This window comes from Syngnathoides biaculeatus, chromosome 6, assembly GCF_019802595.1.
Source record: "Syngnathoides biaculeatus isolate LvHL_M chromosome 6, ASM1980259v1, whole genome shotgun sequence".
Lineage (NCBI taxonomy): Eukaryota > Metazoa > Chordata > Actinopteri > Syngnathiformes > Syngnathidae > Syngnathoides > Syngnathoides biaculeatus.
In genome coordinates this window covers 24,535,180-24,558,822 of record NC_084645.1, presented here as the reverse complement: position 1 = coordinate 24,558,822, position 23,643 = coordinate 24,535,180, and the positions used below count along the sequence as shown (strand labels likewise).

The 23,643-nt window shown below is 45.2% G+C and overlaps 1 protein-coding gene across 4 annotated transcripts in view; it reads right to left on the bottom strand.

Moving 5' to 3' along the window:
• Positions 1–5,785: 5,785 nt before the first annotated feature.
• lingo1a (leucine rich repeat and Ig domain containing 1a) overlaps positions 5,786–23,643 on the bottom strand; it is a 153,980-nt gene continuing 136,122 nt past the window's right edge. For all 4 annotated transcript variants that reach the window (XM_061822041.1, XM_061822039.1, XM_061822038.1 and 1 more), the window contains one exon: positions 5,786–8,394. In XM_061822041.1, the coding sequence (XP_061678025.1) occupies positions 6,535–8,382 (1,848 nt within the window). In that variant the 5' untranslated portion in view covers positions 8,383–8,394 and the 3' untranslated portion in view covers positions 5,786–6,534. The remainder of the gene's footprint in view (positions 8,395–23,643) is intronic.

The window sequence follows — 23,643 nt, the reverse complement described above, 5'->3', positions numbered from 1 at the left end:
GGTCACGTGCAACCCGGGAGAGCAAGTCAAACGTGGAACTCCAGAATACTGAAAAATTGAAGCTGCAGCGAAATTCTGGACTTCAACCTCGGAACGGTTTGGATGTGTTCTGTTTTGTGGCCAGGGTGGGAAATTGTTCCGGAGATCTTCTGAAGGGTCACTGATGCTGCAGTGGTGCACACGCCTGCCTTTGGTCCCGGCAGCGTGGGATCGATTCCCGCTCAGCGAGGATGTCGATATCTGCCCTTCGACTGACTGGCGACCAGTTCAGGGTGTAGTCCGCCTTTCGCCCGAAGCTAGCTGGGATAGGCTCCAGCTTTCCTCCAACCCTTGTGCGGATAAGCGGCTTGGATAATGACGTGACATCTTCTGAAGGACGAGCTCAACTGTTTGAAGTTTGGAATGGTTTTAATAGCTCAAAAAATGTGGAAATGGGACAAAAATATGTCAGACAGCTCTTTTGAGAAATTGTTTGTAAAAATGTGCACGTTTTATTTTGAAAAGTGTTACATTTTGGGAATGTGGGGGGAAAAAAATTCCCAAAATATGCCGAATGATGATCTTAAAAGTTCAAATTGGTTTCCTGGGCGCATGAACTGTGAAAGAAGGACATAAATATGGAAAATATCTCTTTTGAATGTTCCAGTGAAAGTGTTGAATTTCGGGTTCGTCGCAATTGTCGGAATGTGAAAAATAATTTCATTTCTAAACGAGCTCGACAGTTTGAATTTGGAATGGTTTTTGTCAAGTGTGGAGTTAAAATAAAAAAAAATGTTTTTTTTTGGTTGGAATTCTAGTGAAAGTGGCAATTTTGGGAAACTAGGAACCCGAACGGCAGTAATGAGGTGATTAGGGTACATTTGCAATACGCTGGAGAAATCTATGCATAATATCTTTTCATACGTTTACTGGGGCCCCAATAGGAAGCATATGTATGGGGGGTTGTTGACGCTATGCAGATGTGAGCGCTTAGCATCAAAGCGGTATTAAGTCGCCTCACAGGAGTCGCAGTACACAAAACCCCTGAACCCGCTCGGATCAAAGTCTCACCCTCGATTCAACTTCTTAGCATATTCAATACACGTGAACTTTATGAAAAGGTGGAATATGGCTTCCGGTGGCCTCCGCTATATGCGACGCAGGTATGGCCTTAAATTCTTTTTTTGATTTATTTAGCATCTTCCATCTTTTGATTTTGCATTCATCCCCCCCCCCAAAAAAAAAACCAAAACTTGACATTATAGAATCTTCTTGCTGCTGAAAAAATAAGACAATAATTCAGTTTTCTCATCTGTGTATTTTCTTGCATGCTCAATGTTTTTACTGCCCTAGTTACATTTTTGCATACTAATTTGACGTGTGTCATTATACATATAAACTTAACAAAGTAAAGCCATTTAAGTTTGGGAAAGCGGCATGGTGGTCCAGCGTGTAAAGCGTTGGCCTCACAGTTCTGTGGACCCGGGTTCGATCCCGGCCCCGCCTGTGTGCATTTAGCATGTTCTCCCCGTGCCTGCGTAGCTTTTCTCCGGGTACTCCGTTTTCCTCCCCCATCCCAAAAACATGCAACATTAATTGGACACTAAATTGCCCATAGGTGTGATTGTGAGTTCGGCTGTTTGTCTCCATATGCCCTGCGATTGGCCGGTGACCAGTTCAGGTTGTGCCCCCCCTGCTGCCCGTCGACAGCCGGGATAAGCTCCAGAACTACTTGACCCTCGTGAGGATAAGCGGCAACGAAAATAAACAGATGTATGTGTGGGAAATTGTTTGTTGTAAAAATGCAATGTTTGTTGGCAATAAATCTTTTGCTGTTGGAAAGCAAGTTTATTAATAACCTCTTGGATGGCTTCCATATTTGTAAGAAAGAGATGAACAGCCGAGCTGAATATGTGGATTGCGCTCGTGAAAAATTTGCCAGATCGTCTGTGCCAACGCCAAAGCTTTAATTTTGTCCTTGCCGCTGACTCGTTTGGTGCTTGACGGCTCGCGCGATATGAATTTTGAAGAAAAACAAACGCGACGATATCGGCTCACGAGCCACTCCAGCAATTCCCGCTAAACGCTGGGAATTGTTCTCCACGTGGTGCGGAGAAAACGTTTCATTTTGCATTTAAGTATCTCGTTGGGCCACTGATGAGTAAAGTGTTTCCCAAATATAGACGCGACTCATAAGCAACGCTGAAGGCTGTGGATCAGTTCGGGGGGAGCACCCAGAGGTGTATGCATCCGTGTGCGTGCATGTGTGTGTATATGCATTTTCATACTGAATCCATCAGCCCGTTCCCGACCCAGAATTGTAACGACACATCGAATATGTGAGGGAAGCTTCTCCTACGACTCCCCGGGGGGGGGGGGGGGGGGGGGGCTCCAAACACCCAAGAATAGCTTCTCGCTTCACACTTTTGCGTGTCTAGTTTGAAGTCACACGACAAACGATCGTGCTTCGCTAGAGAAATCGGGAATGCCCGATGTCCCAAAGGTGACCCGACAGACGCAGCATGCTAAGGCTGTTTGATGCCTATCCACATCACATTCAAGCACAAATCTGGAAAGCTTCAATTCCTCACTTTATTGTTTTACATTAAAGGTCCACTGTCGTGAAATGCATGATTTTTAGCATGTTATTAATGTAAAGCAGTCGGAATGGACCCATCGGTTTTTTTGTACCACACAACATGATTTTAACGTATATGGCTTTTTGTCACTCCTGCCATGAAAATCCTCTCGAGGGATTTGTTTTCGAGAAGGAGCAGGAAGTGATGTTAGTAGCAGACACCCGCTCAGGCGGTCTCGTATGTTTCTACCTGTTTTACCAGCTGGAAGGTAGCTCTTTGCTCCTTCGTGTTCGCCAAAATGCCGGCTCGTTGCATTGCTGGATCCTGCTTGAACACTCGGGAGGATGGATCCGCTCTTCATACTTTTACAAAAGACCCCTTTTGTCGTGAAAAATGGATTGCACGGGTGCAAAGGACGAGAGCTTCGTGGGTTCCAAATGACATGTAGGTGTGTATATAGTTACTAAAATAAAATAAAATAGTTTGCAGGGGGGGGGGGGGACTGCATAATCCGTCGCCCATCACGTAACAAAAGATCCGCGTACGTAAGACAGGGGTGATAAATGTGCCTGTTTGCGTTGGACAGCTTCCGCATTGGGCTCGCTGGCGAAGGCTTTCGTGTTGGGCTCGCCGGCGAAGGCTTCCGCCTCAGCCCCGATGCGGAGGTGGTTTGCCTGCGTGCGTGAGGAGATAGGAACTTTTCCCCCAGGCATGGGTCCTCCTAAGAACGCTACAGGGGAGCTTGTTTTTCCTTAGAAGGGATCGCATAGCATCAGAAATATGTTTCGAAATGATAGGGTAATATTGCCCAGGTCATTTCACTCGATTGTGGGCTGTTGTCTTCGAAAAGAGCTTCCGTGTCCTTCGATTGACCGCCGACCAGTTCAGGGTGTAGTCCGCCTTTCGCCTGAACTTAGCTGGGATAGGCTCCAGCTCTTCCGCACCCCTTGTGAGGATAAGCGGCCGGGAATATGGAAAGAAATGTCTCGAAACGCAAGCAAAAATCTGAGCTACATGTATGTTTCAGACCCCACCACTAGATGGCGCCAGCAAACTTCACAACAGCTTGCAGTGGACCGACAATATCCGTACGTGGCGCTAATGGACCGTTAAACTGGTTCGAAACTACTTAAAAACACCACAGAAGAAAAAGGAGTGACAAATTTTCTCTTTGCAAGTTATTGTCAAGAGCAAATATTACATTTTTTTTTTAACAGATTAATTACAATTTCCATCAATTTCAGTTAAGTCGAGATGTTTTGAGATAAGAGTGTGCTCGGAAAATGAAACTTGCATTTCAAGGCACCGTTGCAGTTGGCGGAGCAGAACCGGCTCTGGTAAAAGAAGACAGAACCACAGACTTAAAAAAAAAAATCCATAGATTGTTTAATACAACATACCATATTGTCAACAAGTCAACATCAACAAAATTTTGTTAATTAAAAAAAAAAATCTGCATATTACCTTTATTGCACAGAACAATTTGAACGTTTTTTTCCATATATATATATATTTTTTTTTGGGTGATTTTGTTTTATTTTATTTTTTTTGTAAAAAGTTGGCTTGGACTAACATGATCGATATAGTCCAGGGTCAAAAAGAATAAAAGGGAAAATTAAAAAAAACAAAACAAAACAAAACACAGAATCCTAGTTCACTCGGGACTAAAAGATGCCGGGTACAGTAGCCACACCTCGAACACACAGACAGCATCCAGAAGCTGTGAGCCATTTGCACGGTCGTTTTGTCCTCTTTTTTTTTTCTTCACCTCCTTTATGCAAAAGGGATTACACCAAAGCTGCTTCACATTGCATCCACGGGTGAAACCATCTGCGTCGCCGCCGCAGCCGCCGCCCGCATTCCCGCAGCCCATTACGTCGGCAGCGAGGTCCATTACGACGAACGCGTGGGGCCTTCTTGAGCCCGGCGCGGTTTTTGCGAAGGCCGGCTGTCCACAGTGTTCGACTACAAAACTAAGGCGAGAAGAACCTTACGGAGGACGACGGAGTCTCTTGGCGTCCTCTGACTTAAACATGGTGACATTCGTGGGGGGAGGAGTAAGCAAACCTGCAAATGATCAATTCCATGGCTTGGATGATACCAGGGATGAAATATTACACACTTGGAAAAAAAAAAAAACAATGGAAGTCACTTTTCCTCCTCACAATCATTTCCAACACAAATGGTGCCATTGTTTTTTGATAACCAAAAGCTGTTCAATAGGAGAATTATCAATATACAGCATGTAATTACACTTCTGTCTGATTCATGCCACAATTCTTTACTTTGTGGGAACATAAATTTGATAATCAAAGACTACTTTGTTGTCCCAGCACAACCAATTAAGTCTTCTAAAATATGGTAGCAGTGTGTCATGTCAGGTATTTCAAACAATGTTCAGTGCCTTGAAAAAATACAAATTCTTTTTCATTTTTTATTTTATTTTTTTACACCTGCAGCTCTGTTATATTGGAACAAATTTAATGAGCCAGTGGTGCGTCGTAAAAATTACAGTTGTGTTTATAGCAGCTTTACTTTTTTTATCCATTTAACTATTTTTTAAATTATTTTTATTATTTTATTTATTTAATTTTATGAATGTTATTTTTTTATTATTATTATTATTACGTTTTATTATTTTATGTTATTTATTTTTTTATTCAAGTTTTTTATTTTATCATTTAACAGGTGTTTTTAATTTTCTTTTTGGGGGGGTTTTCCTTCAAAATAATGTGAGTGGGACTATAAACAGTATAATAATTTTTCCTGTTGTGGTGTTTTAATGCTTAATTTATTCCTATTGAATCTTAAATCTCTCCATTTTAATATTTTACCTCAAGGACTGCAACATTCTAAAATTTCTGCTGGTTTGATTTATTCTGTAGTGATGTTAATTTAGTAATCTATCCATCCATCCATCCATCCATCCATCCATCCATCCATCCATCCATTTTCTTAGCCGGTTATCCTCACAAGGGTCACGGGGAGTGCTGGAGCCTATCACAGCTATCTTTGGGCAGGGGGCGGGGTATACCCTGAACTGGTTGCCGGCCAATCACAGGGCACATGGAGACAAACAACCGCGATCACGATCACACCTTGGGGCAATTGAGAGTCTCCAATTAATGTTGCATGTTTTTGGGATATGGGAGGAAACCGGAGTGCCCAGAGAAACGCGGGTAGAACATGTAAACTCCACACAGGAGGGTTAGGGTTAGAATAAAAAAAAGACAAAAAACATCTTTTTTTCCTCTCAAATATTAGTTGTGGTTGTTCTTTTTCTTTTTTTGCATGTGTACTTGTTTGTAAAATGTTGCGTTGCCGTGGTTATCCATTGAGCTATTTCCAAAAAACGGAAGCCCCTTTGCGCATCAATACCGATTCATAACAATATCCAAACAACGTGTCCTCATCTTCTGACGCGTCCTTTACATATGAGAGCATTTCTGATCAATGGTTGGGACTATTAACAGTTGTCAAAAAATCATAAAAGTCAGACAAAAGACTCACAGGTTCAAAAGAACGGCGTGATTAAATCTATGGATTTTTTGAACTTCAAATGCGTCACGGGCGTTTCATCCCCCCTCCTGACATCATTCATAACTTGACGTTGCCTCAGGGTGTTGGGGGGTGGGTGGTGCGGATTCAAATTAAAGAAACACAGACGCAAAATAGCAGTGGCCAAAAAACATCTACCTCTCGCATTCCAGCAGCTTGGATGAGTGTAATTCTCGTCAATTATGTTTTTTTTTTATACCACAGGAACATGAACTTTTTATGACGAACGTGACGTTCATTAAAATCATCCCACGAGCGACGTGGACCTCACTAATGCCTTGTTGCGGCGGGCATGCTTTCATTTCCTCTCGTTTGAAAGTCAGTGACCGCCGTTCTAAGAGTTCTTAAGTCAATCTCTGTGCGAACACGCCAGGATCCAGTACTTAGTACTCAGCAATGTCTTACGTGACCTTTCTTTTTAAATCATTTTCATGTTGAATTTGCGAGGAGCGTCCACCGCGCCGCTGCTCATGCCAGCGTCCGACTTGCGCGGCACGTACTCGATCTCGATGTTGTGCTTGGTGTTGCCTTTGCCTCGGCTCCAAAGGAAGAGCAGCACCAGGCAAAACAGGACGACGCCCAGAAAGGAAATGAAGCCCATCGTGGTCGCAATGATCAACGTCTTTATGTCGAAGGGGAAAGGGACGTTAGCTCGCGTGTCGTTAGCGCCAGTTTCTGCGGGCTGGTTGGAGATGAAGGCGAAAGTCTTGTTGGGCTGGAACGGCCAGTCGGGCGAGTAGCTGTGAATGTGCAGGTGAGCCAGGGCGGTGTCATTCCCGCCCGCGTTGCTCGCTATACACACGTACGTTCCATTGTCCTGGATCTGCGCGTAGCGGACCTCGAGGCTGCCGTCTGGCAGCACGGAGATCCTTCCGATAGTTTTGGTGGTGATGAGCTTCTTCTGCGGGGAGAGCCACATGATGGCCGGAGCCGGATCGCCGTCCGCCTCGCAAGCGAAGTGAACGATGGCTCCCTCGTCGACAAACTGCTGCTGCGGTTTGCGATCCCTAATCCTGGATTTGCGGCAGGTGAAGTAGTTGGGTTGCAGGACGTCCGGGAAGTCCTTGAACTCTTTTCCTTGGACAAATTCAGGGGAGGCGCAGGTCGGCTGCTGCCGGTTGAAGTTGAGTCTCCAGCGCCGCCGGAATACCCACAACATGCGACAGTCGCAGGCCAGGGGGTTGTCGTACAAGGCCAGAGTCTCCAGATTGCCGACGGAATGGAATGCAGACTCCTCTAACGTGGTCAGGGAGTTCCCAGACACGTTGAGAATCTTCAGGTAATTGAGACCCCGGAAAGAGTAGGGCTCGATCATGGCCAGTCGCCCTCCGACCAGGTGAAACTCCTGAAGACGCAGAAGATCGTGGAGCTTATTTCCGTCGATGGTGTGGATCGGGTTATAGGAAAGGTTAAGAAAACGCAAGTAGACCAAGTGCCTTAGGGCAACGTAAGGAATGGTGGTCAGGTTAGCATTTGCTATGGTCAGGGAGGTCAGGTTTAATCCATACAAACAATTTGGGGTCATTGTATCCAAATATGGCCAATTGGCAATTTCCAACACTTTGAGCCTAAAGAGACGTTTAAAGGAATAATCCCGTATGATATTGATGTTGAGGTGGTGCAGCCTGAGTGTGATCAGACTGTGCAGGTGGGTAAAGGCCTCTGTCGGCACAGAGGACAGGTTGCACTTCTCGAGACTCAGGTGCTCGAGGCTACTCAGGCCGTGAAAAGCCCGGTGGGAGATAAAAACCAGGTCGTTATCGCCCACCTCCAAGGAACGCAGGTTGTACAAATCCTGGAACATATAGTCCAGCAGGATGACGATCTTGTTCTCACTTATGTCCAGCTGAGTGAGGTTGCTCAGGCCCGTGAAGACGCCAAGCTGGATCAGCTTTAGCTTGTTGCTACGGAGCCCCAATGTCCGTAAGCCGAAAAGGTTGTTGAATGCGCCGGGTTCAATGGTGGAGATCGTGTTCTCGCTGAGCTCCAAGTGCTCCAGGTTGCCAAAGTTGGAGAACTCGTCGGGGTTGATGGTTCTTATGCGGTTCTTGCTGAGGTCCAGCAGCCGGGTTTCTGCGGGGATTCCCTCGGGAACCGTCATGAGCTTCTTGCGGTGGCACATCACGGAGCGCTCCGGGGCGTTGCATTCACAGCGAGACGGGCAGCCGGTGGTCGAGCCGGACAGCACGGCGCTCAGCAGCAGGATCAGGATGGGCCGCAAGCACGTCACCAGGAAGCTGTGCCCAGTCGCTTCCCGAGCCGCCATCGTATCGGTTACCTTGGGGAACGAGCACATACGGCGCATCACGGCGTTAGAAAGTCAACATCAAGTTCAACCGTCGATACGTTTTTAAAAGGACGGCATTCTCGTGTCACGCTATTCCTATAAATTCGCCACAAAGGATCATGGGATGAACAGACTTGAAAGCAAAAACTGGGAGCAGCCTATGATGTCTGTACACTTTTCCCCACGCACGACTTCAAATACAAAGGCAGGCAATCCACTTAAATCTGGCACCGCACCGTTATTGCCGCTTTTCTTCGGGGCGCCATTTCCACCGCACAGCTTGCAGGTGATGGCAGTCCTAATAACTAGGCATGAGGGTGCAGCTGGGAGTAGGATTAACATTTTTCAGGCCTGCAATTCAATTCCCGCTGTGCACTTGGAGGGTTTGTTCCACTCCGGTTTTGCCCCCGTGTTCTTCCGACTTCAAATCTGAGCGACGGTAGCAGAACTAACTAAAGAGTAATTGTGTGATCACCATCTTTGGGTTGCGCGGAGGACTTCTTGAAATTAATTCGTCATTGAACTTTTTTTTTTTTTTACCCCTCGACGTCAATTTTGTTCAGGACCACGAACCGAGGTAGGCACATCCATCGTAGAGGGAACTTCGTAGTCCCACGGTCGACAACGCCCGCATCGCATCACGCGACCGACGTATCGCCTCGTGCAGCACCTCCGCGTAGCTTGTCCGTCGCCTGCCGCGTGTGTGTCAAAAGAAAAAAAGGTGCTGCGTGGGGAAAGCTGCGGATCTCATCTCTGGTTTTAGTCACGTGCTACGATGACGTACTCCTGGCTCCGCATACCGCCCATGTCGCCACCTTCGTGATTGATTTTCACTGCATAATTAAACGAATCATCTGGTCACTTGGGTCCTCAGACACTCCTTCGCGGTCGGCTTTGTTGTTGCTTTGTTCCTTGTTACGGAAAGTCAAAACGACTAACGTGAAATGACCAAAACGTGCAGAGGAAATGCGTCCCGGTGGTTTCATAACCAATAGGGCTCGTGCACGTGACGCCGCCGTTTTCACGTCGCCATATTGCCGGTCAAAAAGAGCTGCTCGACATTGAACCGGAGGAGAATATTTACAATACCCGAGACCTGTTGTGTTGTTGGTTGTTAGAACAGACAAAGACAAATATTCAAAGAGGATATTCTATGGAATAACAGCTGAAAAGACCAGAAAATATCGATGGATTTCGGCAATTAAACGTGATGGATGGTGCCTGACCAAAATACGCACACGCCTGTGTAACGATCAATTCATTTCAGGTGGGAATTATTCTTCTCAGTCTCAAAATCGCCAAAAGTATTTATAATGCCAAGCTGGATCATTTGAGTACAATACATATTTTTAAAAAAAAGTCTGTCGCAGAGGTTTACGGAGGTGAAGTGTGGCCGCAATCGCTTCCGTGTACATTCCATCTTTTTTTTTTTTCAATCATAGTTAATGAACACGAGTTTGTGTAAAACCATGGGTCATTTATTTAAATATTGGTATTTGTATTGAATAATGGATGAAAAGATCGATGGATTCCGGCAAAGGTTAACGTGTGGCCGAACACGCTTCCGCGTTGACCAGCCGTCAAAACCGTCACTGTGTGGGATTTATTCCCGATTGAGAACAGATCCAGCAACAAAGTATTTGTATGCGTCCAGACTTTTCTACGCTTTCAAACAATGCATATTAAAAACAAAACTGTCGCATAGGTTTACGTAGGTTAAATGTAGCCGCAATCGCTTCCGTGTACATTCCGTGGAGACGACTCCATCCTCTTTTTTTTTTTTCAATCATAGTTAATTAATCCAGCAACGAAGTATTTGTACGCATTCAGACTTTTCTCCGCTTTCAAACTCTTCCGTGTAAATCTCGACGACTTACTCAGCAGATCCATGTGTAGATCCAGTTGTCCAAGACAAGCGGAAGTGGGTTAATAGTCCAATTTTTTTTTTATCAGCGAAAACAATGACTTCGGCATTAAATATGACGAGTTTATCAAATTTTTCTACATACCGTTGTTTATTTTGACCTTCTAAATGTCTGACGGTATCGGACAAGACTCTGGGCGTCGTGCTACAAGACATAATTCCGTGTCGTCTCCAACCGACTTAGCATTGAGCAATGTTTAGCTTGACCGGCAATATAGCGAGGTAAACCAAAGTCACGTGATTTCATGACGTAGGTGCACGAGCTCTGTAGCAACAACTCTGACTTGGAGAAGCACTGCAGCACACTTTCAAAGGTGCTCACATGAGTTAGCGCTCGATCTTAAAGACAAACTACGCGTGAGATTACCCCAGCCGTGTATAAAGACACCTTAAATAGACCCACAAAAGGGATAGAAAAGCCACGCCTGAAAAGATACAGAAGTACAGTACTGTATATCAGTACAGTATGGAGACCATAGCTGTGTACACGCCTTAACCCAACTTGGTTGCTCGCAGTCAAAATGTTTCTTTGTAAATATTTTGTTTGTACAAGCAAGTAATCTACACGGTAGTTGGTATTTTATCTCTTTTAAGGTAAGATCACAGGAACTGGAACCAATTTCAGTCGAGTAGTAACCAGTAGTCCACCAAACTAGCGGAGTGGGAACGATACCACGTTTATTTCGGTGTTGCTACCAACTGCAAAGAACTTCAACCGCGAGACCGAAAGCTTCTTGGTCCAGTCTACGCTTCCTATTTCACATTACGTCCTCCTTCTCGAGGTCAAAGGCAAACACTAACAAATTGAACGATAGCATCTTTAATTAAGATGACAGGGATGATGATATTACCCAGAACATCGTAGCGCAGCCCATCATTTTTCTTCACTAAGCCATATCGATCATCGCTCTAGCGGATGCGGCAGGACCGGGAGGTGGTGGTGGTCTCAGAAGCGGGGAGCGGCCTTACCGCGAGCTCCACTCCATCCGTCAGCTTCTCTCGTAAAGGTTTTTGCAAATTGGCTGCGAGTCAATGAGACGCTTTTCACGCCCGACGCGACTACCTCTGAGACGGACGCTCAGTCGGACCAACGATCCCGACGTAATCCCCCGTTGGCAAAAGCTCCAACTTTGCACACTCAGCAAGTTATGGAAGGCTCTCGCGATCCTCCACACGAATGTCCTTAAAATGAAGGAATGAATTTTTCAATTTAAATCAACACTCCAATAGGATACTGCTAATTAAAGTGAAGCGCGGGGGGGTTGAGGGGGGGGGTGCTCTCAAAGGAAAGGATACGGTTGAGGAAAAGTAAGACAATGGTGCTCAAACAACCGAAGGCCCTCTGGTGCAAGACCACTTAAAACCACATCACTGATTAGCAAAGATTCATTAGCTGGACGATTGAGGCCCTGTAGCTCAGTGGTTAGAGCACTGGTTTGGTAAACCAGGGGTTGTGGGTTCGTATCCCACTGGGGCCTCCACTCCCTGAGAAGGGTTGCGTCAGGAAGGGCATCCGGCGTAAAAATTGTGCCAAATATATATATGTGCGTTCATCTGAGATGACACGCTGTGGCGACCCCGAAAGGGACAAGCCGAAAGAAACATTAGCTGGACGATTATGTTTTTTTTTTTTTTTTAAAGCTTTTCCAGATCATTTAAGATGAAGTCTACTCAAGTGTTTGTCGTCACAGTATTTCTTTTTTTGTCATTTTTTAAAATATATTTTCTTATCCGGAAGTGACCCTGTTTTAGCCAATGAACCATTTTTAGTGAGTGAAGTGGAATTATACTTGGAACCTGAATGCCTCAGTATGATGTAAGTTTACCAAGATACCGCTATTACTACGACCAATAATAATGACATTACTGTTCCATCCATCCATCCATCCATTTTCTTTGCCGCTTATCCTCACAAGAGTCGCAGGGAGTGCTGGAGCCTATCCCAGCTGTCAACGGGCAGGAGGCGTTGTACACCCTGAACTGGTTGTCAGCCAATCGCAGGGCACATAGAGACAAAACAGTCGCACTCACGATCACACCTACGGGCAATTTAGAGTGTTCAATTGATGTTGCATGTTTGTGGGATGACACCGGAGTCCCCGGAGAAAACCCACGCAGACACGAGGGGGAACATGCAAACTCCACACAAGCGGGTCCGGAATTGAACCCAGGACCTCATAACTGTGAAGTCAATGCTTTCCAGCTGCGCCACCGTTCCCCCTGATAATAATGTTATGTAATATTAATAATAAACAAACCAAAGGTTGTATTTTCACGGTCTCACTATATCGCAGAGTTTTAAATCCATCCGTTCATCCATTTTCTGAGCTGCTTATCCTCACGAGGGCCGTGGGCGTGGCGGAGCCTATCGGCGAGGTACACCCTGAACTAGTTGCTAGCCAATTGCAGGGCACATACAAACAAACAACCATTCACATTCACACCTACGGGCAATTTGGGGTCTTCAATTAAGCTACCTACTGGGGTGCCCGGAGAGAACATGCACACTCCACACAGGCGGGGCCGGGTTTTGAGCCCAAGTCCTCAGAACTGTGTGGCAAATGTGCTAACCCTATCGGTGTCAAACTCAAGGCCCGGGGGCCAGATGTGGTCCACCACATCATTTTATGTGGCCCGCAAAAGGAAATCATGGGCGTCAACTTCCGTGATTCGTGCTAATTCAAAATTCTCATATCTAATGAACAATAATGTTGAGATATGGCATTTTCTGCTACCAGTCCCCTTTTTTTACGGTCACCTGATCAATAGTTGAGCAAAACTCATACCCTTGTGTTATTAAAACGAGTTAATCCTGCCACATGATTATATCAAAGAATTTTCTCTATACTGTATTACTAAATTTGTATTTTTTTTGTTCCCACACAGACAAAAGTTAGTAGATTCACTTGGTAGTAAGCACGAGCCAGGAAAAAAAAAACGAGTCAGAGTTTGGGATTTTTTTTTTCACTCCAAAAAAGTAGAAGAAGATGAAGTACTACTGTATATGTATACTGCAAAGGAGAACTGCATTTCTCCAGGAACTTAAATATTGTTAGTTCATGTACTTTAACCTAGCCTCCCACCGCTAGTTAGAGCGAATTGCAATCACTTCCACACTCCCGTCTTTTGGACGTCGTTCCCGCCCGGCCAATCTCATCGCGCCGCGTAATTAAACCCGCCGAAGATTCCGCCGGGCGGCCTAAGCTTCCGTCTACCTGACACGACACATTAGCCCCGAGCGCCACCCGACGCCATCGTAAATACGCGTAAGCTCCTGAGGAAAATCCCCCGCCGCGATGCTGACGCTTACCTGTTGCAGGACAAAGCATTAAAAGCCTCTCAGGCTCATTCTTTTCCGCCGCGCTTAGTCAGCTGCGAGGTCGCGCTTCAATGGACTCACCCGTATTTTTAGCGATTATTTATTTACACACCCAGCGCGTACGCTCACGGAAGACGCAACCATCCGTTTTCTTTTTTATCCTACTCAAGGTCGCAGGAACTGGTCCCAATTTCAGTCCAGTATCAACCAACCGGCACGTTTATTCAATTGGTTGCGTTTCCACTGCACGGCATCATCCCTAATTCAAAATGCCAAATTTTTTCAGAACCTTGCAACTATATACTTTTAAAATTCATCCTTGTATTTTAACTCTACACAGTTTTATCATATTTCACGTACATGTATTTTGGAGCTGTTACGTGAATAGCTTTTTTACGCAATCTGTAAAAAGTTCTATGTTGTATATTAGGGTGTCAAACTCAGGGCCGGACTGCTAAAATCACACCATACATGATATGATAGTAACTAACCATAACTTTTTTTTTTTTTTCGAGTCACTGATGGTGTAGTGGTACACACGCCTGCCTTTGGTGTTGGGCAGCGTGGGATCGATTCCCGCTCAGTGATGGTGTCGATATCTCCTCTGGGACTGACTGGCGACCAGTTCAGGGCGTAGTCTGCCTTTCGCCCGAAGCCAGCTGGGATGGGCTCCAGTTTTCCCACAACCCTTGTGAGGATAAGCAGCTTGGATAATGACATGACGTAACTTTTTTTAATGCAAAACAAATACATTAGGAAAATCTTTAGATTGACGGACTTTTTGTTTTTAATGATTTTTCAAAACAACCTCAGATTTCACAAAAAACAAATGATGGGTATTTGGAATTGAAAAATATACTACACCACTGTAAAATTAAATAAACATATGAATAATTGTGAATTATTACCATTCCATTTTCTACATGAGCACAGTAATTCTCGAAACTATCCTCAGTCTCTACCACGTCAATTTTTTGTGTATTTGTATTTTTTTTTTCAAAGTCATTGCGTCCTACTTGTGCCGCCCAGTGTGCCGGCTTTGGCCTGCTGGCCATATGTTTGACACCCCCACCATATTTCCTCAAATAGGTGCTTAGAGCGTTTATTTACGCAGTAGAACATGTGGATCCTATTATGGGTGAAGCCTTTATTTATAAAAAGGCATTTTTTCCCGGAATATCATTCAAAAGGCATATAACGACGTCTAGGAACCGAGATCAATTTATTTTTGTTTTTTTGGCAGGCATTCATCAATAGCTAACTGCGGCATGGCGTCTAATGGAGGCACGGCCAGGATTTGAGAAAATAATCGTACTTCCAAATAAAGTTCACATTTTTTGGGGGGTATTATGGAATCATTTTTTTAATGTGAAGTATAACGGAGCACACAATTTGTCTCGTGAGCTCACTTTCACAGCGGTCTAACACTGTTTGCCCTGCTGAGTTTGAAGAACAAATGAAAAAAAAAGTTGACCCTCGTATCATTGGGCGGCTAAAGCCGGCTGCCCGGTGGGATGGCTTATGTGGGTGGGGGTGGGGGGGGGGGGGGTTCAGGCCTGTGAAATGCCAGGGCTTAAATGTAAACTGACGCCCGACAGATGGACGGCAAAGCCCTAAGCTGCGCCAAGAAGCCGGTTGATGCAACAAGGTGCAGAATTCCAACGGCGGCCAGCTGTTGTCCTGAAAACAACGTGGCCATTGATGCCGGGCGGCGTTGCTGGCCCGAGCTTCACCTCGGACCGGGGTTGACTTCCTGTGCAGGTGCTGGGCCCGCTAATGCATATTCTCATCGCACGCCTTAAACGCTTCGCAGGATCACAATTTTTTTTAAAACTCTATGTTCCCTTAACCCCGCGACCCTTGTGAGGATTAGCGGCTAAGAAAATGGACGGATGTTCCCTTAATGTAAGAAGTGGGGACTCGCTTTAAAAAAGTTTAATTAATTAAAAAAATAAAAAAAAAACAATTGAAAACCTAAACATCTCTGGTAATAATCCATCCATCCATTTTCTGAGCCACTTATCCTCACAAGGGTCGCAGGGAACGCTGGAGCCTATCCCAGCCGTCATTGGGCAGGAGGTGGTGTACACCCTGAACTGGTTTCCAGCCAATCGTAAGGCAACCCCAAACAAACACGCTGTTGCGTCTCTCCATGAATATCCCAAAAGGAAGGATGAATATGAATCAAGTCCCCCCCGGCAGATAAGATAAGATAAGATAAGATGTCTTGCCTTGAGATTCAAACGTAACGACAACAAGCAGCCGTTATACATAGTAAATAATTCTTTTTTTTTGTTTTTTAGGTTTATTGCTCGTCCCAGTTGATTTAATATCAAACTAAACATAAAGCACGATGTCATTAAAACAAGCACCGTTTGCCTTCAATCCGCGTATCTTCATGCAAAACGCCATAGATGGGCGAATTAAAAGCATTGATGCCACGGTGTTCTAATATCTGAACACAAAGCAAAACCCGTTTAATTCCATCCATCCATCCATTTTCTTAATTGCTTATCCTCACAAGGGTCGCGAGGAGTGCTGGAACCTATCCCAGCTGTTAACAGGCAGGAGGTACACCCTGAACTGGTTGCCAGCAAATCGGAGGGCACGTGGAGACAAACAGCCACACTCATAATCACACCTACGGGCAATTTAGAGTGTCCAATTAATGTTGCGTGTTTTTGGGATGTGGGAAGAAACCGGAGTGCCCGGAGAAAACCCACGTAGGCACGGGGAGAACGTGCAAACTCCACACAGAGAGGGCTGGGATTGATCCTGCGTCCTGAGAACTGTGAGGCCAACGTTTTCGAACTGCTCCACCGTGCCGCCCACTTGGCAACATAATTCAGTTAAAAAAAAAAAAAAAATTAATGATTGTACGCAACATCCATCCATTTTCTTAGCAGCTTATCCTCACAAGGGTCGCCGGAGCCTATCCCAGCTGTCAACCGGCAGGAGGCCAATCGCAGGGCACATGGAGACAAACGGCTGCACTCATAATCACACCTACGGGCAATTTAGGGTGTCCAATTAGTGTTGCATGTTTTTTTTTTTTTTTGGATGTGGGAGGAAACCGGCGTGCCCACCCGGAGAAAGATAACATGCGAACTCCACACAGGCCGGTCCGGGATCGAATCCGGGACCTCAGAACTGTGAAGCCAACGCTTTCCAGCCGCTCCACCGTGCCGCCCTGGTAATAATCATGAATCTTATTTTGTCTCATTTGCGACATGACTGCAAATATTTTCTTTATGATTCTGAAAATGCACTCCAGCTATCGCAGATCCTTCATGCGTTAACAGTTGACTGTTCTTCCTCACATTATCGATGATCCAATCGAATAAACATCATCAAAACGAGTGTTGATTCTGTTGAAATCATCAAAATTCTTTTGTCCCAAGTCCACCAGCTGCTGTTTTTTTTTTTTTTTTCCACGCGTGCACCTCGTCCGGGCAGAATCTTTAATCCGGCCGCCGGCGAGCGCCCATCTCCGGGGCTGTAAACGTTTACAGCCGTGACTGCAGCTAAACTGGCTCTTCAGAGAAAAGGCGGCTCACATGCAAACATGGCTTCCCGGAGTCGTAAATAATTGAGACGTTATATCCGCCGTGAAAGGTGACGGTGGCGGCTGAGAGCCATCTTGATTTTAATTGTGACTGACGTGGGCAAAAAAAAAAAAAATGAAAAAAAAATCTCCTTGGAAAATGAGGCATAAATGAGTTCATGGGGAGGTGACAAAGTGCAAGTGCAGCAAAACGAGGCCAACCTGAGCTTGATGTCATTTGAAATCAACACGATTCTAAATGATTATTACAAAGACAGCCATAAACAAGACGCCGTAAGCAGATACTCGCGTTTATCCCACGAGCAACGCCGAGTGACGTGGACGGGGCTCGCTGTCGCGGCCCGTGGACCCGGACAGATAACCGTTCACACCTACTGGCCATTTACGGGATCCAATTAACTTAATCTGCATGCATGAGGTCAGCGGGCGGGCGGCCGAGAGGAAGTGCAGCGTCGCAACGGGGTCGCTTGCACTCGCGACGTCCGATGAGCGCTGCGGTCGGGAGTGAGGACACCGTAAAATAAAAACAATGAAGTAAGCCAAAAATTGTTCAAACTGGAGGGCAAAAAAAAAAAATAAAATAAAATCTATATTTGAAGTGATCTTAATTGAAAAGAAATGGTTTGTTCCAAAAATAAATAATTGGGCTATAAAATGCAATATTTTCATGAAAATGGTTTAATTTAGTCTAAGAAATGTAAATATTTTTAGAATATTTTTTTAAATTTTATAATAAAACATTTTGGGTTAAAAATGTAAAAAGTAATGGAACCAATCTCCAAATATTAAAAGGATAATCTCAATTTTTCCTAGACATTTAAATCCAGTTTTAGGCCAGAGAAAGGAATCCAGTTATTGAATTAAAGTTAAAATTAAATTGATTAAATTAAAATGTTGACATTTTTCAAGAAAAATCTTAATTGGAACAACACACCTTGATTTAATTAATAGTAGTGAGTGGATTTTTTTCATGTTTAATATTTATAAAATCAAGTTTCAATGTCACTGGAAAAACAAAAAGGAGGATAAGGCTTAGAAAAGGCTTATTTTTATGAACATGATTTTATATTAAATTAGCGAGCACAGAAATTTAGCTGAAAATAATGGAAACTTTTTCAAAAAAATTTATGAGGACAAACGTTTTAAAATGGATGTCGTAATTTATGCATAAGAGGGAAGGTATTTAAATCAATGAGAAAACAAGACTTTTAAAAAAAATAAGCGTGTAATGATTTAGGTAGGTGTAAAAAAAATTGCAATTTCGTGAGAAAAAACCGCTGTTTAAAGAAAAAAAAATCTTTTTTTCATCATAGAACTTCGAGCGGTGGCGGAGGCCGTTAGTCGAGCTTCGGCGGCTGAGCTCGCTCGTCAGACTCCGCGTCATTCCCGTCCGGAGACCCATCCGAATATTCAACATTAGTGACGTATTCCTCCGTCTTCCCGATCAATCGATACTTCTATTTCTTCGGCTAGCGGCCAGGCGCCGGAGCTCGTGGCGGCGGAGGCCTTTAGCCTAGCTTCGGCATTCGGGGCTATCGAAGCGTGTTAGCCCCGGACAATTAAGCTAGGCTAAAGGCCTCCGCCACCAATGAAGCTCAGCCAAAGGCAGACTCCGCGCCATAGCTCCCGGGGGCCGCCGATTAGTCAGACTCAGCGTCATTCCCGTCCGAAGTACCATCCGAATAGTCAACATTATTTACAGCCACAGGTTCAAATCTGCACGGACGTATTCCTCCGTTTTCCTGATCAACCGATACTTCTATTTCCTCATCAGATGAGGATAAATCTGAGAAATCAGCGCTGATGACAATAACCGTGTAGGAACGTAACCAAGCACATGACACCTCCCAAAATGTCAGCGACCGGGAACATTCAAAATTGTCGACATAAACAACCTTAAATGATATCTGATGAAATTTTTTATTTTAAAGTTACAGTACCAATGACATGACCTATCTGATACATATTTATTCTCAATGAGTGGACTTCCCCTTTAAGTATCGATCAAAAACAGCTTCTCGGGCCAAACCAGACTTCTTTCTTTCATTGACTTCCTTTTCTGGACCTCCACGATGGTGAACCTCCTCCAGTCAGAGCCCGCAAAGAATTTCATGGCTTTAAATCCTGCGCCTGCGCGACCACACCTCCTAACACCGCGAGGAGAAATGATTTTGACTCTATGCTATAAACCCCCCCAAAAAAAAGTAAAAAAAAAGAAAAATCACACACATCAAGAAAATAATCTAAAAAAAAAATAAAAAACAGAAAATATGAGCATTTTCTCCGCAACACATCTTGATTTATGACCCCAAAACGCAAAGCGTTGTATCAAACTGCCACACCAAAGTCATTTCAATTTGCTGCTCCGTAATTTATCTGCTCGGATAGCAACGGCCTCGTGAACAAAAGCAGTTTCCTAAGCGCCGCGGGGACATTTAAGAAGAGCACATAAGCCCGCCGAAGCGCTCTGATAGATTGCGTTCCGGCGCAATGACACAACAAAATGTGTTTTCTTCCTCCGCGAGAGCGGAGGAAGGAATGGAGGGCTTTATTTAACCGGTGGGGTCGCACCCGCGCGCTCGTCGCCCGGCCAACTGGACGGATGCTTTTAATAAGCGGGCCCGGTATAATAACAAGGCGTTTAAAAACGCGTACAGTGCGAAATATGACTCACGGCCTCCTGCAATATGAATGAGCCGACTGTGACTGTGCGCGAAACTGATTTGTAAATGAGTTGTAACAAAGGTGACGCTCCGCCCGACCCCATCGATCATGAATGGATTTTTTGTCCTGTAAAACGCGCTGGCGTTGACACGCTCACGTTAGCGCTAATTAAAATGAGGCGTAAAGTAGCATGTACATTGGGGGGGGGGGGGGGGATTGCGTATTGATAGTTCCAAAATCAATTTTTTTGTTTTGTTTTTGTGCTTCTGCCTTTTTTGGACTGTTTATTGCTATACGACCTCTGTTTGGAACAAAACCACGATTAACATCATGTCCTCGTCTCGGAGTCCTGTATTTGAGTCTAGCCCCGTTGCTGTGTGCTCACGACCCTTTAAGACCTCATGAAATTGCATATTTCCGAATGCTTTTTATTATTTTTTTCATTTGAATACGGTAGCCATAGTAAAAGAGTCCATAATCCATCCATGGATCCATTTTCTTTGCCGCATATCCTCACGAGGGTCGCAAGTTGCTGCAGCCTATCCCAGCTGTCAAAGGGCAGGAGGCGGGTACACCCTGAACTGGTCGCCAGCCAATCGCAGGGCACATAGAGACAAACAGCCGCACTCACAATCACACCTAGGCGCAATTTAGTGTCCAATTAATGTCGCATGTTTTTGGGATGTGGGAAGAAAGCGGAGTGCCCGGAGAAAAACCCACGCAGGCACGGGGAGAACATGCAAATTCCACACAGGCAGGGAGTTACAAAATCAGTGTTGATAATTATGGTGTAATGAAGAAATTAGAAATAGTCTTTCAATAATAACAATGATTACCTGAGTAAATTGTTTCCGAGAAGTGTGTAACAGGCCTTTGGCATTAGTCAGTACCCAAGAAGTGGAAGAACTTCCCATCGCTGACATCATGTTGCTTTTCTTTGTTCTGTATGACGTGAGAAACTTTGTACCCGACGCACATCCTACGTGTGTTTTGCTCGTCATTGATTTAACAATCACGCGTTCGGAACGTTCTACTTTGAGCGGTTATGCGCGGTTATTGTTGTGTGTTGCTTTCATATTAATCCCCGAGCTGCCGCGTGTCGCGCCGTTATTTCCGAGCGGCTGCGAAGGCGTCTCGCTGCCCGATTTGCGGTAATGGGAAAGAAACTGGCGGGGACGGCGTGCTGACTTTTGCGTTTCGTTGAGCGGTTTGTGGCGTCGGCTACGTTCCACCGTGTGTTTTCGTTTTATGACAAATGGACACGCGTCGCCGGCGGTCATTGATTAAAATGTTAGATGTCTTTGAGCACTCATTCAATCACCATCTGTTCTTTGCTAATCTGAGAACTCCAGCAGAAATGCGAGGTGAGGAAATGACATGAAAATCTCATAAAATATGGATCAGAATTCAAGTATCGTTCATGACTGCCAGCAATGATGGTGTGTCGTATAAGAAGCAAGAAGAAAATTCCTGATTTTGGAGTTGATTTTAAGGTTTCATTGCATACTCAGGTGTATATTATCTATCCATCCATTTTCTTTGCCGCTTATCCTCACGAGGGTCGGGGGGAGTGTTGGACCCTATCCGAGCAGGAGGCCAGGTACACCCTGAAGTGGACGCCAGCCATTCAAGAGTATACTGTATTATACATGAGAAATTCCATCCATCCAGATAGATAATGGTATCTACCAATAATGGTATCTACCGCTTTTCTGGGTCGGGCTGCGCGGGAAGTAGCTTTAGCAGGGATACCCAGACTTCCCTTTCCCCAGCCGCTTCTTCGAGCTATTCCGGAGGGATCCCGAGGCGTTCCCAAGCCAGCCGAGAGACACAGTCTCTCCAGCGTGTCCTGGGTCGTCCTCGGAGTCTGGTTCCGGGGGGACATGCCCGGAACACCTCACCAGGGAGGCGTTTGGGAGGCATCCGAATCAGATGCCCCAGCCACGTCATCTGGCACCTCTCAATGCGGAGGAGCAGCGGCTCGACACAGAGTCCCTCCCAATGACTGAGCTCCAGATGATTCGGAAAAGCGGTAGATAATGGCTTGATGGATGGTTGTCGAAAAAAGATTATTATTATTATTATTATTATACAGTCAGTTGGTTGTGTTAAAAAACAAGCAAAAGTACAAACAAAATTAAAAAAAACAACAAAGGGGTGACGTCAGTGGGTGTGCCCTTGGAATCGTTTCGGTCATGTAAGGCCTTCTTCAGGCTGCGGCACACTCAAAAAATTCAAATCAAAACCATGAAAAAATTATCGAAAAAAAAAAATATTAAAAAATAGTCAATTGGTCGTCACATGTTGATTTGACAGTCATTTATCTCCCCCAAAAAATTGTCCAAAAAAAGTAATCCATTCACTTGTTAACACTCGCATTGCACACATTTTTCCTCTTTCTCAAATTCAACGCGCTGATTTTGATGTCACACTATATTTACGTGGGCCGGACACGTACCGACGTCACTCATCAAACGCCCCCGACATTTATTGACGCGACGCACCCCGGCGCTAATTGCGCCGCGGCGTCTATTTGGCCACATAACGGAAAGATATAGGGTTTATTTATTCCGCGCGCAATTTTATTTTGACAAGTCCGTAAATGGGCCGCCGGGCGAAGAGTTGTGAGCTGTGAGCCGTCGCGCGTAACTCAAAGTTTATGAGTGTGACAAGGTGAAGTTGAGCGACTGCTTATGTGCGACCTCTGCGCCGCCACTTGGACCCTCTCAAACTTTAACGGGGGGGGGGGGGGTGTTGAGTGAGGCTGTTTGCGCTACTGGAGCGATTGAGGAGGCTTGCGATCGGGGGGTGGGGTGGGGGGGTTGTGATAAAAGGCGAGAAAACAAAATGCTGTTTGACCTTGGCTGATGCTGTCGGGCGACGGCCTGTCGCAGAACCGCAGAGTACTTTTTAAACCTGTGAGATTCGCTTGCCGGTGGTGAAGGTTAACGCAGGAGGAGGAGGAGGAGTGCGCGAGATAGATCAGGTGGGCGGAATGGAAGCCGACGTAACCCCTTCCAATCCCGGCAAATAATCTAATAATATTGCAGGCGTACGCGTGGAACATGGAGGTGGCATATGGTATCACTTTCATTCCGCATCAAGTGATTGCTCCTGATGTGAGGTAATGGGCTCCGTAAATTGCCCGAGCCGGCCGTATGCCACATTAAGATCCTCAGGAGTAATGTCCCCCCCTCCATAACACAAGCCTTCCTCACCCCCAGCACCTCAAACTGGGCTACACATCCGAATGGAAAATAAATAATTGAAGCGTTTTGCGTCAGCCTTCTTGGTGGGAATATGAGAAAATTGTCACCTGGGACGGGCCATTAGCATATGTCGTGCGGAGCCTTTAGATGTTTTATTATTGTTGCATTAGCGGCTATTTGCCAACGTAACGTACTAAACGACATAATCAAACTCTGTGCACCTCACATGGACTAGTTGCGGACTATCACACAGCTAAGTGAGTTTGTCTCGTGCTCAACCGGCACAAATACTTTGACCTGAGCTTCTGGATTGTGTCACTGGCTTGCGCTCGAAGCATTTTTATCATTTTTTGGGGGTCACATTTGTTAAAACTGTCACTGAAGAGGCAACAGGAAGCAACCCTAACCCTAAAACCGTGGTGGGGTCGGCCATGATGCACTGAAGAAACAACAGGAAGCAGAACTGGAGGTAGCAGAAATAAAGATGTTGAGGTTCTCGCTTGGAGTGAGCAGGTTGGATAGGATCAGAAACGAGCTCACTCGATGCGATGGACAGCCA